Genomic DNA, 16,236 nt, shown 5'->3' with positions numbered 1-16,236 from the left:
ATATTTAACATCCCTTTTGTTTAGCCGTTTCTGCTTTCACCCAGTCTGCCAGCCATTGTTTTCTCTCCATTACATTCTTTTCTCTTTTCATTAGAAAATGTCTATTTGCCATGACTTACCTTTGATCTGCACCTCTTCTCCCTGGTCTCTTGTGCTCACTCTTTTGATTTTCTCTTGGAGTGCCCTTTAATTTTGACTTTTGACTTTTTTCTGGATTTTGACTTTGCAGATATCTACATTTGACTGAGAACCTGAATGTGGGCAATTTGTTTTAATAATTGGATTTTCTCATAATTTTAAGCTAATTGAAAAGAAACAACTATCACTAAGTACAAAGCTAATTCAAATGGGCCATCTACTCACATGCACAAATGAATCCACCAAGCACAGATATCTACATACAGAAAACATCCTTGAGACACCCATACAGAGATGGTCACATGTATGAAGTAAGTGATATCTCAACAATCAGTCCATAGGTTGTGTAGTTAGATATCCAAAAATAGTTGGTTGACCCATTTGTTCTACCAACAAGCCAACCAAGCTAAAGCAGCGGTGGAACTCCAATATGCACTAGGTGTTGATCAAGAACGTTCCATTTTTCTAGACTGAACTTAGGTAACCATGGAGGCTCAGAAAACTTATCCTGTACTTTCTATATTCCACTATAAATAATCACAATGACCTTGTTGCTAAAGCTTGAACAACAGGATATGAAGCACACCATCCTCAGGCTTTGCCTTTAAAACATTTTAGGTGCAGCACCTGAGGAAGGGGTTTTCCCCGAAAGCTTGTGTGTGATTTTTCCGCTGGAATAAAATGTTTTAAAGGCAAAGCCTGAGGATGGTGTGCTTCATATCCTGTTAGTCAAGATAAGGAATTTGTCTGACTTGGAGGCAGCTTGGGAGTGAAACTAACAGATTAAGGTTCTTTAAGGCCTACAGATGACAGCTTGTCTCTGCTAGCTTATAGGACCATCCACAGGCAATGATAGTTTCCGGCTGCAGACACCTGTCTCATGAATGACAGCAGTGGCTCAGCAATAAAACCCTTGATGTTGGAAGACTACTGTGATTACTTTCTTTATGTGAGTGTTGCTCCACCTCCAAATAGAACAAAATGCTATTCTGAGCCACACTTGACTTGTGTTTAATTTTTAATGGCTGTGACTGCACCGGAGCAACTCCTGCTAGGCACTTCCTTTCCGGTTCTATCCCTCATAAATAACTGAAGCTATTTACACATAAATGTTTGGGTGTTTTATTGATTTATTTGGTCACTCAAGCAATGACTCCTTTCTCGGCACTGTTTCAGGGACCGTATTGCTTCCATTTGCAATGGGCTGTTTCCATACGCTCGTAAAGCAACAGTTCTGTCGTTATAGATATCTTTAAATATTGAAATGACACCAAGGAACATTAAAAAGTAGAGTGGCTGATTAAAAAAAGGCTTGGCAAAAGGACGGGAACAACTTGGCATTTGTAAAATACACCATTTTATGAAAACTGGTTATATTTAGAAAATCAACCTTTGTGCCTAGTGAATTTGCATGGAAAATAAAACAGAAATAATGTAAGAAGAGGAAATTTAGGAGTAAAAGTGGCCATTTAAAGCAGAGGATCTCACACTGTGGGGGTGCCCCTTGAGGGCCCAAAGCAGTGGATGGAGGTCTGGCCAGAAGGAAAAATAGAACAAGAATGGGAGCAAATGCTTATTTGATGTTCTAGCTATTCCTGGAAACCGAGCCAGAAGGCCATTTACAGTGGAGTTTGGATATTTATTTGCTGGGTATTCTGGGAACTACAGAAGAATGATTGGAACGATTTTTTTTGCCTTCATTCTAAGGTAAGGGGGGTCCCACATACAGAGCCTCCAAGAGGGCTTGAACTAAAAAGTCTGAAACCTATTGAGAGGCATACGAACAAGTAGTTACACATTTTTTATATGGTGTTTGCTTTTGTCCTCAGAAGGTCTTTGCCCCCACTGAAGGGGTCTTGATAAATGAACTACAGCGGTAATGTACTCTCCGAATGCCTCTGCTTGTGCAAACAAATTCTATACAATACTTCAAACACTCCTATTTGTTTATAGGAAACCAAAATAACGTGCAATTAGTTCTCATTGTCTTTCATTACATCTAATTGCCGAATTCTGGCAAATCCAAATGAGATTATTTAATGCCCCTTTGCTGTAACAATAAACGGTGTCCGACACATCACAATCACCTAATGGGTATTCCGATGGAATTTTGTTCAACTTCATTTTAAATAAAGGGCAATTTAGCAAACCATACAATTAAGGGGCCGGTAATCACAAGAGATGAAAATACCCTCATGTATGCTTAGTCGGCGCATCATTTTGCTCCATTTCTACACAAAGTGATAATATTTCATAAATATGAATCATTTATATGTATTATCACACAAGGGAATAACAGATTTCAAAAAAGCTATTTTCTTATGGACTGGTTAGGATATATCCCGAGTGTAATTAAGTGCACTGATGCCTTATCATATGATTTTGGCTCTGCAGGAGTTATATGATCATATACTGGCACAGTGGTGGTGCTGCACATACTGCTTTCCTGTGCCATATAGAAAAAGCCAACATGGCACCACATGAACTGGTCCAATTAATGTAAAATCTGACCAGTAAACCCCAACCAGTGACTCATGAGCAACATGTTACTCACCAACCCCTTGGATGTTGCTCCCAGTGGCCTCACAGCAGGTACTTATTTTTGAATTCCTGCTTTGGATGCAAGTTTTGGTTGTATAAAAACCAGGTGTACTGCCAGTCCACATAGGGGCTGCCACATGGCCAATCATAGCCCTTATTTGGCAGCCAGGACCATATTATATGATTGTGTTGTTCCCCAATTATTTTTACATCTCAGTGTGGCTCATGAGTAAAAAAGTTTAGGGACCCCTGAATTTGACCATTCAGTTGAGGGACTCAGTTATGATTGGCTGGCTTATAAATTGGATTATTGAAAATGGGTAGTCTCTTTCTGCTCTAGCTTGCTGGGGACCCCATACACATGCTCATAGCAAACACTGGCCAAACTGCTATAACATTCCGTCCAATCAGCTGCATTGCCATATTATTAGTTTAATGGCTCATCTCTAGGGTTGTTCAACCCATCAACAGCAACTAAAACAAAAACAACTGCAGGAACTGCACCAGTCACCTCAATGGAACTGCAGCTAGTCTGCTTCCATGTTGACCTGCCAATCAAATCCCATCTATTACAGCTAGTTATATTGCATTAAAATCCCAACTATGGGGGTGACCCCTTGAGGGCCCAAAGCAGTGGATGGAGGTCTGAGTCCAATTAGAACAAGAATGGGTGCAAATGCTTATTTGATGTTCTAGCTATTCCTGGAAGCCAAGCCATTTACAGTGCAGTTTAAATATTTATTTGCTAAGTATTCTGGGAACTACAGAAGAATGATTGGAACGATAATTTTTTGCTTTCATTCTAAGGTAAGGGGGATCCCAAGAGGGCTTGAACTCAAAAGTCTGAACCCCATTGAGAGGCATACGAACAAGCAGTTACACACTTTTTATATGGTGTTTGCTTTTGTCCTCAGAATGTCTTTGCCCCCACTGTACGGGTCTTGAGAAATGAACTACAGCGGTAATGTACTCTCCGAATGCTTTCGCTTGTGCAAACAAATTCTATACAATACTTCAAACACTCCTATTATAGGAAACCAATCCCAACTACTAGGATCTGCTTATTTGGCCTGATCACTAAACAACTAAATCTGCTGCTCATCTTTTGACCCTCAATCTCGTTACTTGATCCCAGAGTATCCTTAGAAGTGAAATCGACCAAGTGTAAGATATTGCATCATTTAAGAGACTGGATATCTAGGGTGGAAGTGATAAGAAAGTTAGAAGAGCTAAAGGTGGCCATACACGGGCCGATAAAAGCTGCCGACAGACCGTGTCGGCAGCTTATTGGCCCGTGTATGGGGGCCCCCGACGGGCTTCCCTGATCGAGATCTGGCCGAAAGTCGGCCAGATCTCGATCGGATGGGATTAAAAATCCCGTCGGATCGCGGCCGCATCTGTTCGTTGATGCGGTCCCGCGATCCGACCGCCCGTTTGGCGAACGCTAGGATCCGATCGTTGGGCCCTAGGGCCCACGATCGGATCAGCCCGATATTGCCCACCTCAAGGTGGGCATATCGGAGGGAGATCCGCTCGTTTGGCGACATCGCCAAACGAGCGGATCTATCCGTGTATGGCCACCTTTACTCATATTTTGCATTTTGAAAGCCCCAAATATTGGAGACTATGGTCCCCTTGGTTAGCCTACACAAAGAAGTTAGGTGCAGGGTAATGTTTGGTGGCACACCTGGATTATTTTAGAAGTTTGTATTAGACTACGATTTGATAGCGAGAAAATTAGAGCAAGAACTTGTTGTTTGTGTTTGCCTATTTCAATTCTATGTTAGTATTATATGTACTTGCATGAAAATGTACCCCTCCCCCCTTTTCCTTCTGTACCCCCTCCCCCCATGCATAAAACTATAAATAAAGATTATAAAAAAAATAAAAAAAAGATAATGCATCATTATGTGTCACGGTGACAGAACGGGAAATCCTAATGCATTCAATCCAATGATTTGGCCAATTAGATCATGCAGGTAGAAACTGTGAATTTGTTACAAAATTATCAAATAAGCCGTCCACCTTGTATAACATATACCTGTAGTATATGTGTGAATTATCTTCATGCCTCAGTTGCACCTAAATTCCCACTAGTCCACTAACCTGCACCCAGTAAAGATAGAGAATCCTGTGTTTAAACTTTGCACTTCCCATTCAAGGAGCTGCTACATTTCACCATCTCTCTGCTAATATTCTCCTCCCAATCAATGCACCTCATTCAGCCTCCCTCTCCTCCACCAAAGTCTTTGGATGGACCCTGGTTTATGTTGTCTGTTCCATATGCTGTTTTGTCATCTGTCAACAACAACTTATCTTAAGTACTGGTAAATAGCTATATGTTAGACACTAAACATCTCTTCATCTGTCTTTCAATTACAGAAACAGTCTTCCAGAAACAAAATGCTGAGGAATTTATTGGTGTTCTGTTGTCTAGAGCCAAACACTATAAAGCCATAAAACTGTCCTTTCCCTCAGAGACCAACAAGGAGCACATGGTGGAAATCAGCTGCAGGTGAATCTAACTGGACACACCAAGTAATAGTATGGAAGCCTTTCTCAAAAAGGGAGTGTTGGAATGCAAAACCAATGGGGCAAGGACCCACTTACTCCTGTTTCTCTTAACACAGTGGCATTAATCTTTGTAACGGTGTATATATTTCTTTAAACTAATTGCAGAGTTTCTCCCCTATTTTTCTTTTGACAATGGTGAATATGCTTAATTATCGCTGAATAACTTGATGCGTGGTCATATTGGTATAATGGGCCAATCCTGTACAGTATCTGATCATTTGGCCCAGCAGAAAGATATACGAGGGATACTATTCTGTTTTGCGTTTAGGCCAACAATCAGAACAGAAGCGAGAGATTTCCTCATCTGCTACTATACAGGGGCAAATACGGGGTATCGGCATTCATTTTTGCAACATGTCCAATCAAAGAACCAATCAACATCTGTTGTACATAAATATCGATCAGGAACGCCCAGGCAGCAAAGGCATGTTCAAAATTTTGTTAAACATATGTCCAGCTTTAGAAGTGCTCCTTCCCGATCACAAGACAGTTACCCAAAACAAAGACCATACAGGGCCAGGCCATCAGGTCAACCAAGGACCTCACAAACAAGCCAAAGCAACCGGCAGGCCAAACCAATTTACAAACCTGCCTGACTGGACATGTTAGTGACAGGGCATTGTTCTTTTTTAATCAATAAAGTTTTTGCTTAGGCTCTTCATTGACCAGACACTGAATTTCTCACCTCTCAAATAATGTTGACTTTCTCACTTAAGGTGGCCATAGACGTAACAATTACGATCTTTCTTGGAAAATATCTTTCCAAGAAAAATCGTTAGTTTCAATACACATGTGTAGAGCTGAATTGTCAGATATGCAGATAGAAACAATAGAATTCTACCTGTATCTGACCATTCAGCACTAACAATGGCCGATGTTTGGGTGCCTTCAAAGGTGCCCGATCAAAATTTTCCGTCCAGCCCGATCGACGAGTCGACCGGTATCCAAGTCTTCTGCCGATATCGGTCGGCTCCTTTCCCACCATACACGCAACGAATATCTTACGAAAACTTATTTCATACGATATTATCTGTGCGTCTATGGCCACTTAACGGCTAGGGCCAGATGATTGTGGATTTCAGCATGTGTTTCTCCACAGGCCAAGAATCTGCTCCCCCACTCCTGCTTTGCCTACACCTGGAAGCATTTCATGCCAAAACTTGACATTTTGCATTTTGTGCTGAAATCCACCCTGCCTACAGAATACAAGGGGAGCAGCAGGGCAGCGGATTCTCTGCCTGCAAAGAATCCACAATTGTCTGGCCCTAGGCTAATATCTTGGTGCTTTCCCTTGTTATATTGAGTATATATTATAATAATAATCAAAAAATATTTGGTAAAGGTGTTGCCCAGAAAACACAACAAGCAAATATATATACTACAAGTATATATACTATCTATCGATCTATCTATATTATATATGCTCAGGTCTTCAAGATGTTTGTTAGGAAGCAAAATACTGAAGTCTACTGTGGGCAATGTTCCCAATAAAGTATAACCTTGTGCTATTGAAGAGAAAACAAAAATGAAAAGACGTAAAATGAGATATTTCTAATGTAACTGGGAAGACAAGTTCATCTAAGTTCCTACAGTATAACGCAAACATCATTTCAACAATTTTTTAATCAAGTAAGGAAGCAGGCAGGAACTTCTTGGAACCAGACAGACATTTCTAGGAATCGCGGCTTAATGCTAATTTCTTTAGCTCATTTTAAAATTTAGCTCACTGCCTCATTGAAGGAGAAATATTTAAGCAGGGATGCATTGGTGGTCATACCCTTGAGCTAGAAGCCACATTTTCTTTTAACTTCAGGTAACTACCAAAATACAGGAAACTCATGAAGTAGTAAACATCCTATCATTCATAGGGCCAGGTAATGTGAAAGAAGGGAGCAACTGATTATAGACTGAAGGCATTCAAGGGGCAGTACAACTTTAAGTTGTAGAATGGACAACTCTTAGGGTAGGGACACACTGGGCGATTTGGGGAGATTTAGTCGCCGGCGCTAATCACACACGGCGATTCGTTTTCCGAAATCGCCCGAAGTTGCCTCACGAGGAAACTTCGGGCGACTTCGGAAAACAAATCGCCGCGTGTGATTAGCGCAGGCGATTTTTCATTTTATCCAGGCGCAGAGTGAGGGGAGGCATTCGGGGAAGATTGGTCGTGGAAAGTCGCGGCGATTAGTCGCCAGGCGACTAAATCTCCCCAAATCGCCCAGTGTGTCCCTACCCTTAGAAACTTTTTTATTGTCTTCATTTCTAGTTTTTGAATTATTTGCTTTCAGCTTTGGACTCTTTCCAGCTTTCAAAGGGGGATCACTCACCTCGGCAGCCAAAAACTATTGCTCTATTAAGACCCCTCCTAGTCATCTTCCAGTCTCTCATTCACACCACAGTGAATGTATTTAATGGTGAACAACCCCTTTAAGCAGGAAATATGGTCACAAAAGCTGCCCAGTGCTCTGTTGTTTGTTCAAAAACAGTATCCAAGAGGATGATGGGATAGGATTCTAAGGAAAATAAGTCACAATTGTGATTTAAAAAAACCCACTCAATTCATATTCAATGGCTGTGCTCTGGTCGAACATGGATCAAGCTAGTGACTGCAAAGTCTATCAAGATTTTTCTAGAGAGGGATACTACAATCCTGGCAAAGAACATGGGTAATTAGAAACCACCTCTTTCAAACTTCTCTGGTCTCTAGAGACTGCAGCTTCATTTGCTTGAATGAGAATTGTGCCATCAAAAGCAAATGCTTCTGCAAGTGGCCAGGCATTTAAAGTGTCTGCAGTAGGAAGCTCAGACAGGTATTGAATAGGTAGATGTGGGGCTACCAGTATAGAGGGCCTAGGCCTTAATCATTGCAAAAATCTAAAAGAACCCTAACAAGATCTTGCTGCGTAACCACGAGTCATGCCAACGTCATGTAATATGACATGGCTGCTGCTCACCTGGTGCTCCTCGCCTTGACTTTGTGGGTAAGGGACTATTTTGGGAATATTCACATGACTGGTACAAATCACAGAGGTTCTTCTAGGGACCATTGTTCGGTTGTCAGCACCAGTTATTTATCTTAGTGAAGGAACTGCCTTTGAGATGAATTTGTTTTTATAGGATTAACAATGAAAGAAGGAGTAGAAACAAAATGCTTTGACAGGTCATTGTTAGCTTGTCAGAGTGTGTGTAGATTGTACCGTTTCCAGAGGAATTATAGCTGTTTGTGTGGTTTAGTGAGTAGTGACTTATCTGATGTACCAGGTCCAGTGTGAGCCAAACTAAAGTGACCTGCACACTATTTTTTACCTTTAAAGGTATAACAAGGTATAAGGTATAATAATGTGAGCCCCTCTAAAGTTTCCTTTTTAGAAAGGTTCTGATGCTGCACAAATATTGTTTAATGAATGCCAGCAGTAATCTCTCTATCTACCTCTTAGGCTGAAGGCACACAAGACACTTTTCAGCCAGCGCTTAACAGTTTTGAGGCTCCTATCAGAGGGTATATTTACAAACCACCATGTTTTTCACACTTCAAACCCTTCTGTGCTATGTGTGGACATGGGAACAGTTCCTTGCATGCCAGAATGGTGCAGTGAATGAGCACTAAGGAGTGAGATTTTGGGTCCCATAGTGCCTTCACACTTCCATCTCGGGGAGCCATATCAATAGGATTACAAAAATCAAAAGTGGCTTTTCAAAAGTTTTTTATTTGGCCAATGTCACCCTGCTTTACAAAGTATTACCCATTATTTTGATAATAGTGTCACTTTGAGGGGAACTGATATCTAAGGGCACAGCCATACATGACGTATTGGGGTCCATGTTTAATCTTCTCCAGAACGGGTAACAAAACAGCAGAAGTTCCCTTCTCACAGCCATTACTGTAAATCGCCATTAGGGAAAATAAATGAATTGACTATGCTTTCAATAGCAGCCCAAAGTTGCCTTTTCCTAAGGTGCATGCGTTTTCCCCACAGAGCAACATAACCATGAAAAAGACCAAGGGGTTGCAAAATAAGGGCAATGATTGACTATTTGGTAAACCTTATGTGGACTGGCAGCCTACAGGAGACTGACACTAAAGCTGGTTTTTATGCAACTAAAACTTGCCTCCAAGCCTGGAATTTAAAATAAGCACCTGCTGTGAGTCCACTGGGAGCAACATCCAAGGGGTTGGTAAGTAACATGTTACTCACAAGCCACTGGTTGGGGATCACTCGTCTAGAAATATCCTATAAATATGCAGGGCTTACGTTTAATCCATTGTTCTATTTGTCCTCTTGAAAGAATGGCCAACTTTACATCATGGATATGGGGTGTGAAAATTACAGAATAAAGGTTGCCATTTATGCAAGATTTAATATAAACCAACAGATGTTTATTGTTTGTTTGGGCCAAACCAAGAGACGCAAAGTGGGGAGGGGCGGTGGCTTTGAGCACCAATACTACTTGGCTCAGCACTGCTGTATTCATATGGCCAGGGTAAGAAATGATGGACAAATTAATTCTTAAAGACAGAGTAAGGATAGTGTTGGCATCATTAATTCTGAAAGTTAAGGTAATAGGCAAAGATGTAGTCATCTACTTCTCCTCGTGTGATCCATTTATAGACTTGGTGCTCAAAATGGTAAAAAACCCAAAGCAAGTATATATGTATCCCCTAGGGGATATATATAAGGAGATCAGCGCCTGTGGCAACAGAAATTAGAAACAAGCATAGCGTAATACGTTCAATTAAAGGGAATATCACCCTGTGCGTATACAAAAAAGATTTCGCAGAGGTGTGCTCCCCTTTTTTTGGGCAGCTATTGGTTCGAAAAAGAGAAAGAAAAAATGGATCCAAGTGAATATAAAAACAAGAGGTAACCTTCCTTGTATAAAAAAGGTGCAATCCGATAGTGAAGTGCCTCCACACTATGTATAAAATGCCTACTTACAAACCACTACTGTGGCGTTGTGCATATCAAAAGAATTCTTTCCAATCCCTCCTCCAATTCACCGCTCCTGTCAGACTCCGGATTAGAAATAGGAACTGAGGATAGTGTAATACCGCTTTTATTAAAATATAATTAAAAACAAGTAAAAAATACACTCACATTTACCCTCTTGGGTAATACGCATTCAGTCCCACAAAGTTTGAGTGTGCTCCCTTGGGGCGGTCCTGCCGATTCTTTTGGACTCCCCTGTGGTGCCTCTCCTGGGTCCAAAGCGTACCCCAAACGTACCTAACGCGTTTCGCTGTTGTTATGGTCAGCTTCCTCAGAGGTATAGTCCGTGTGGGTTCCTATTTCGTCTTTTAAAGGTCTGTTCCGGTGCTGTATTGGACTGAATGCGTATTACCCAAGAGGGTAAATGTGAGTGTATTTTTTACTTGTTTTTAATTATGTTTTAATAAAAGCGGTATTACACTATCCTCGGTTCCTATTTCTAATCCGGAGTCTGACAGGAGCGGTGAATTGGAGGAGGGATTGGAAAGAATTCTTTTGATATGCACAACGCCACAGTAGTGGTTTGTAAGTAGGCATTTTATACATAGTGTGGAGGCACTTCACTATCGGATTGCACCTTTTTTATACAAGGAAGATTACCTCTTGTTTTTATATTCACTTGGATCCATTTTTTCTCTCTTTTTCGAACCAATAGCTGCCCAAAAAAAAGGGGAGCACACCTCTGCGAAATCTTTTTTGTATTCGCACAGGGTGATATTCCCTTTAATTGAACGTATTACGCTATGCTTGTTTCTAATTTCTGTTGCCACAGGCGCTGATCTCCTTATATATATCCCCTAGGGGATACATATATACTTGCTCTGCACTTTCATTTACAGCTGAGGGACTGTGAAGGGATCGGCAAGAAATACCTAAGAGACTGACATTTTTTACCGAGTTGCATGTGTAAGCAATATATGTTTTTATGATAAAAAACCCAAGCCAGGCAAATATTCGAATACTGTGAAATAATCAGATTTTACTGTGTATAGCCTGCCTAATTCAGCTCCCCTCACAAAAAAAGAGCCAACTGAAAACTCAAGAGTTTAATTTTAAGGTGCACCTCATCATTAGAAGATTTCACACTGGTAACAGATGTTCTCCAACAGCAGACTGGCCATGCGTATGAGCAAGTAAATCTCATATATCAAGAATAATAGTGCAGGCCAGACTTCATGTTTTGTGAGGGGAGTCCAGAAGAAAGAAGGGTGTGAACATTGTACATTGTGTATTCTTACTCCTACAGCGAGACCACGATATGGGTCATCAACTCTTGACCTTAACAAAACCAGTAGTTGGATAAAGAATTACCTGCTAATGCATCAAAGGGCTGTGGTCACAATAAATAAAGAAAGAAAATACAAATGCAAAATAAATCTGGAGAAATACAAAAGAAATGAACCAGAAACCAAAGGAAAGAGAAAATAAAAAGCAAGAAAATGATATATATCCACTGGAAAATATCAAGTGGTGCTGCTGTAATTAAGCACCGACGGCAGTGGAAAATAAAGAGTGGGAAACCGCACATGGAGAAAATCAAATCCAAAAAAAATAAATAAATCTCTAGATATTGTGGGACAGACAAACTGATTTATGGTGGTGGTTGCACCAACACAAAGGCAAAAAAACAGCCCTCAGTCCATAAAATCATTTCAAGAGATTAGAGAAAATATAATAAAGAACAATATTGATTTCTTTAATAAGATGTTCGATCATCTTTCTAATAATGTGGTTCATAGGGATCATCAGTATTCAACGGAAGCCAAACCTTCCCCTCTAAAACTGGTTTGAAACCTAAACCTGGCAAAATAAAAATGTCCAAATCCATAAAATCCGATCAGATAGAAATTTACAGGAAGGTGTAACTCAGCGAATGACCTCCTATACTGCTCAAAGGAGGTCATCAAGATCACTGGCACTGTCAGATCAGATTTTGTTATCTCAGAGATGCACGCCCAGAACATCACCCCTTAAATCACCCTTGGGTGACAGTCTAGTTGGCCCTTAAGTCCCTCCATGCAGTTGATAGTTAAAGAATAGGGCAGCTGGGTCAACTTTTTTTTTCAAGGAGCAAATGGTGGGCTTAAAATGCAAGATTTTTGAATTCCATTTCCACCTCCAGGGTAAGCTTGAAACCACTTTTCTGATGCCAATTAATTCTCAACAGTTTAATGTAGAATCTAGGCAGAATTCAAAGGAAACTAAGTATAAAGCTTCAAGACTTTATAATTTTGCAGATTAGAAAATTTTAGTCATCAAAGGCAGATCTTTCTAGACTCCATTTTATCCAAATCTAAATTTATAAAAATGATTTCCTTTTTCTCTGTAATAATAAAACAGTCACTTGTACTTGATCCCAACTAAGATATAATTAATCCTTTTTGGAGGCAAAAACAGTCTATTGGGTTTATTTAATGTTTACATGATTTTCTAGTAGACTTAAGGTATGAAGAACCAACGGAAAGATCTGTTATCCGGAAAACCCCAGGCCTGAGCATTCTGGATAACCGGTCTCATAACTGTATGATATTTACACCATGTTCTTCTTACCTTTGTTTCTCAGTATCTCTTGGTTATTGAGGATCATTTCCAAGATGTTGATGAAGGAAGCTCTTGTCACCAAACAGGGGTTTTGACTTTACAAAAAAAGAACAAAAGCAAACCTTTAGTCATTGTCAGAAACACATTAAAAGATTGACACATTTACCAACACACTGGATTTAATTCCAGCCTCATGTCTCTAACTTTATATTCCTGGATGCGAAACACAGACAGCTTTGCAGAACAGAGCCATTAATGGGCTTTTTACAGTCACACGATTGTCAGCTTTTCTATCTCCGGGTTAAACTGCAGAAGCATAAAAGGCTGATTGCCTCTCTGTTCCTAATAATGAGAGTCTAATTTAATCTCTCCCTCAAATGCATGATTTGAATCAGCAATATCCGCACATGAGCTGCAAACCAGTTAAGCATAATCATGTTACTTAGGGAGGATGGGGGGTTATTTAAGGGTTCCCAGGAGCTAAAGCCAAATTGTAAGCTCTGATGAGCAGCCTTGGCTTCAGGACTGGTCATTTGTTTTCTAATTGTGACCTACATTGTAGTATCATTTGAGGTCTTATATATGTGACTTAAGTCCTAAATAATGCTTTTGTGCACGTTGAGTGACAAATAATCGACCCAGTGTGTTGCACATCATGGTTATGTTATGTTTCAACTCAAAAGAATCTACTCTTGGGCAGACAAACCAAGATGCAAGGTACTTAAAAGCGAACTACCCCCCCCCCCCATAACAAAAGCCTAATCTACTACCCTAAATACCCCCCCCCCTGCTTCCTACACTCTTAGTGGGACATTCACTAAGAATCGTAGTTGCGCTGGCGTCCGCTTCACCACACTTCGCTGCACTTCCCAGGTGTATTTTCGCCAGCGCTCCGCAAATTCACTAAAATCCGAAGTTGCACTCAGGGGTAGCGTAAGGTTGCGAAGTTAGCGCTAGCGTTAATTCGCCTACTACGCTAGCGATAGTTAATTTGCATACGGCGCCTAATTCAATTTTTAATGGAAGTATTCATAGCAGCACTACACAAGCCTGGGAAACCTTCAAAACATCAAATAAAACTTTTATTTTGCCCTACACATGTGCCCACTGTATAGTTAAGGTGCCATGAGTTAGGAAATGTAGGGGGGAAGGAGGGGAGCCCCAAAACATTTTTCGATCTTTTTCAGCCTATCACCTATAAAAAACGAAAAAACGCCAGCGTTTTTTGTGACTTAGAAATATTTGTAACTTTTTTTGAAGCAATCCCCATCTACTCTATTGCGCTTCGCCTGGTCTGAGGTGGCGAAGGAAGTCTGGCGTAAAAGGTAGCGTTCAGAATCATTCGCGCGTTAGTGAATTTGCGTAGTTACGCAAATTCGCCAGGCGTAAGGGTGCAAAGTAACAATAGCGAATTCACGCTAGCGTTAGGCGCTTCGGCGTTTAGTGAATTTGCCCCATAGTGCATTATTCCAGAAAGTGCCCCTGGACAGCATGCTCACTTATTTATGCAGAGTAGTGCAGCAGAGCTTATAGGCACCATCTTTCGGGTCTTCGGTCTTCTTTTGATTCTCTTCCTTCCCTTCAGCAATTCACAGAATTTTTCGCCGCATTCGCAGTTGGTACAAATACCGGACCGCTCCAACTGCGCATACGCCAAATACGTTATTCCCTTACCAAAGACCCGAAAGATGGCGCCCATGAGCTCTGCTGCGCTACTCTGCGTAAATAAGTGAGCATGCTGTCCAGAGGCAATAATGCACTATGTGGATAGGAAGCATGGAGAGGGGACTATCTAGGGTAGTATATGGGGCTTTTCTAATTGAGGGGGGGTTTAGTTCTCCTTTAAGGGGACGTACTTGAGACAGCTTTAGGGTTTTCTTCTAGTCTGGTCCAGAGACGGACATGGCTGGCCTTTGCCTTAAATAGTGGATTGGGCACCATGAAAAGTAATTTTCCAGGGAAGATAAAACCTTCATAAAATCATAACATACAAGGGATGCACCAAAGCTTCCACCAAACCCACAAGTCCTTCGCAGTTAAACGTTTTTTTTGTGACTAAAAGTCAGGTGATTTTAAGGATTTAGTTCGGCCAGGCATAAGGAATCATCTGAATCCTGCTGAAAAAGACCTAATCCTCATGCCTGGCCGAACCAAATCTGAATCCTTAAAATCACTTGACTTTCAGTCAAAAAATGAGTAAGCAAAAAAAAATTTTAACTGCAAAAGATTTGTGGGTTCGGTGGAATCCAAAATAGTGGATTCTGTACACCCTATAACATACTGATGCAACAATTTGCCTTGACATTTCAAAGGAGTTGGTGAGTTTTCTAGGAAGCGCAAAGTTTTCATTGAGATGTTATAGTAATGTTATTGAGATAGGTGCCAACATTATTAATTAACCTAATCAAATATTTTTAACATTGAATATAGTTAAATTATATGAGAGTGTTGCAGGCTAAGGTACAATCTCTCATGAGGTTCTAAAGAGCCTTTCTCCTTGGTCTTTGCTCTCCAAAAATATAGATGGCACCAGATGAAAACTCAAACACTGTTTTCTTCCGCATTTTTAAGTGCCAAGCGATACCAGACTTATTTTCCTTGGCACATCGCTGGCAGTAATGTGATTTAACTCAGCGGAACAAGTGACACGAGGAATTACGACTTGAAAAGACCTGTTTATTTGTATTTACAGGTAGAAAGGTTAGAAAGGGAGATGGGAGTGAAGTCTGGCTCTTTCTGGGGGTTTTGGCCAGTAAAAGCACAAGTAAGGCGCTCCAAAAGCAACAGGCCGTTGTGCCAAAGAACACAAATGAAACAAAATAGATATTTCCTGGCGTTTGACATAACAAATTGCTAGCACGGAGCTGAACCCACAGTCTGATAAAGCTTTCTCAGTTGATCCTGGGGCTTGTGAAGAACACCATATGACTTGTTTCACTGGCTTTATTCCTCATGAGTCTTTGCTCCTAACTTATGATAAAGAAAATATATTGCACTTTCAACTAAATAACTCTGTTAGAATACCACCCACACATGATATGCTTTGACGTTTAACTGAGATCTCATCTCATATGTTGGAGAAGAATAGGAGGATAAAGGGCACGGAAAGGAAGCTGTGGAGCAGTTGAGATGTTTAAGATGCCCCAGGTAGAAATACAAGCTTCTCTGCCGTTTTAGTTTCAGGGTTCTCTAGAATGTACTACTGTACGATATAAATAGTCATATCAGACAGAACTGGTCACCTGATCTTTATAAAAATAAAATATACAGGTAAATCTGGCACTCATAGGATAGATCAAATTCTCTGAAAAATAACCTAACTGGGGCTTCCAACCAGAACTGCCAATGGCCACATACAAGGAGCACTAATAAGCCAACCTGAAATCAAACATGACCAAACATTTAAAATTCAGTCATCGTCTGTCATTTTCAATGTCCAGATATTGGTTCCAGA

At 40.6% G+C, this 16,236-nt stretch overlaps 1 protein-coding gene across 1 annotated transcript in view; it reads right to left on the bottom strand.

The window, feature by feature from the left end:
- The window catches only part of LOC108716087 (thyroid adenoma-associated protein homolog), a 285,703-nt gene that overhangs the window by 50,881 nt on the left and 218,586 nt on the right, over window positions 1-16,236 (bottom strand). Inside the window, exon 31 of the mRNA XM_041562504.1 lies at window positions 12,792-12,877. Coding sequence (XP_041418438.1) covers window positions 12,792-12,877 — 86 coding nt within the window. The remainder of the gene's footprint in view (window positions 1-12,791; window positions 12,878-16,236) is intronic.

Source organism: Xenopus laevis, chromosome 5L (genome assembly GCF_017654675.1).
Source record: "Xenopus laevis strain J_2021 chromosome 5L, Xenopus_laevis_v10.1, whole genome shotgun sequence".
Taxonomy (NCBI): domain Eukaryota; kingdom Metazoa; phylum Chordata; class Amphibia; order Anura; family Pipidae; genus Xenopus; species Xenopus laevis.
This window is presented reverse-complemented; position numbering and strand designations above follow the sequence as displayed.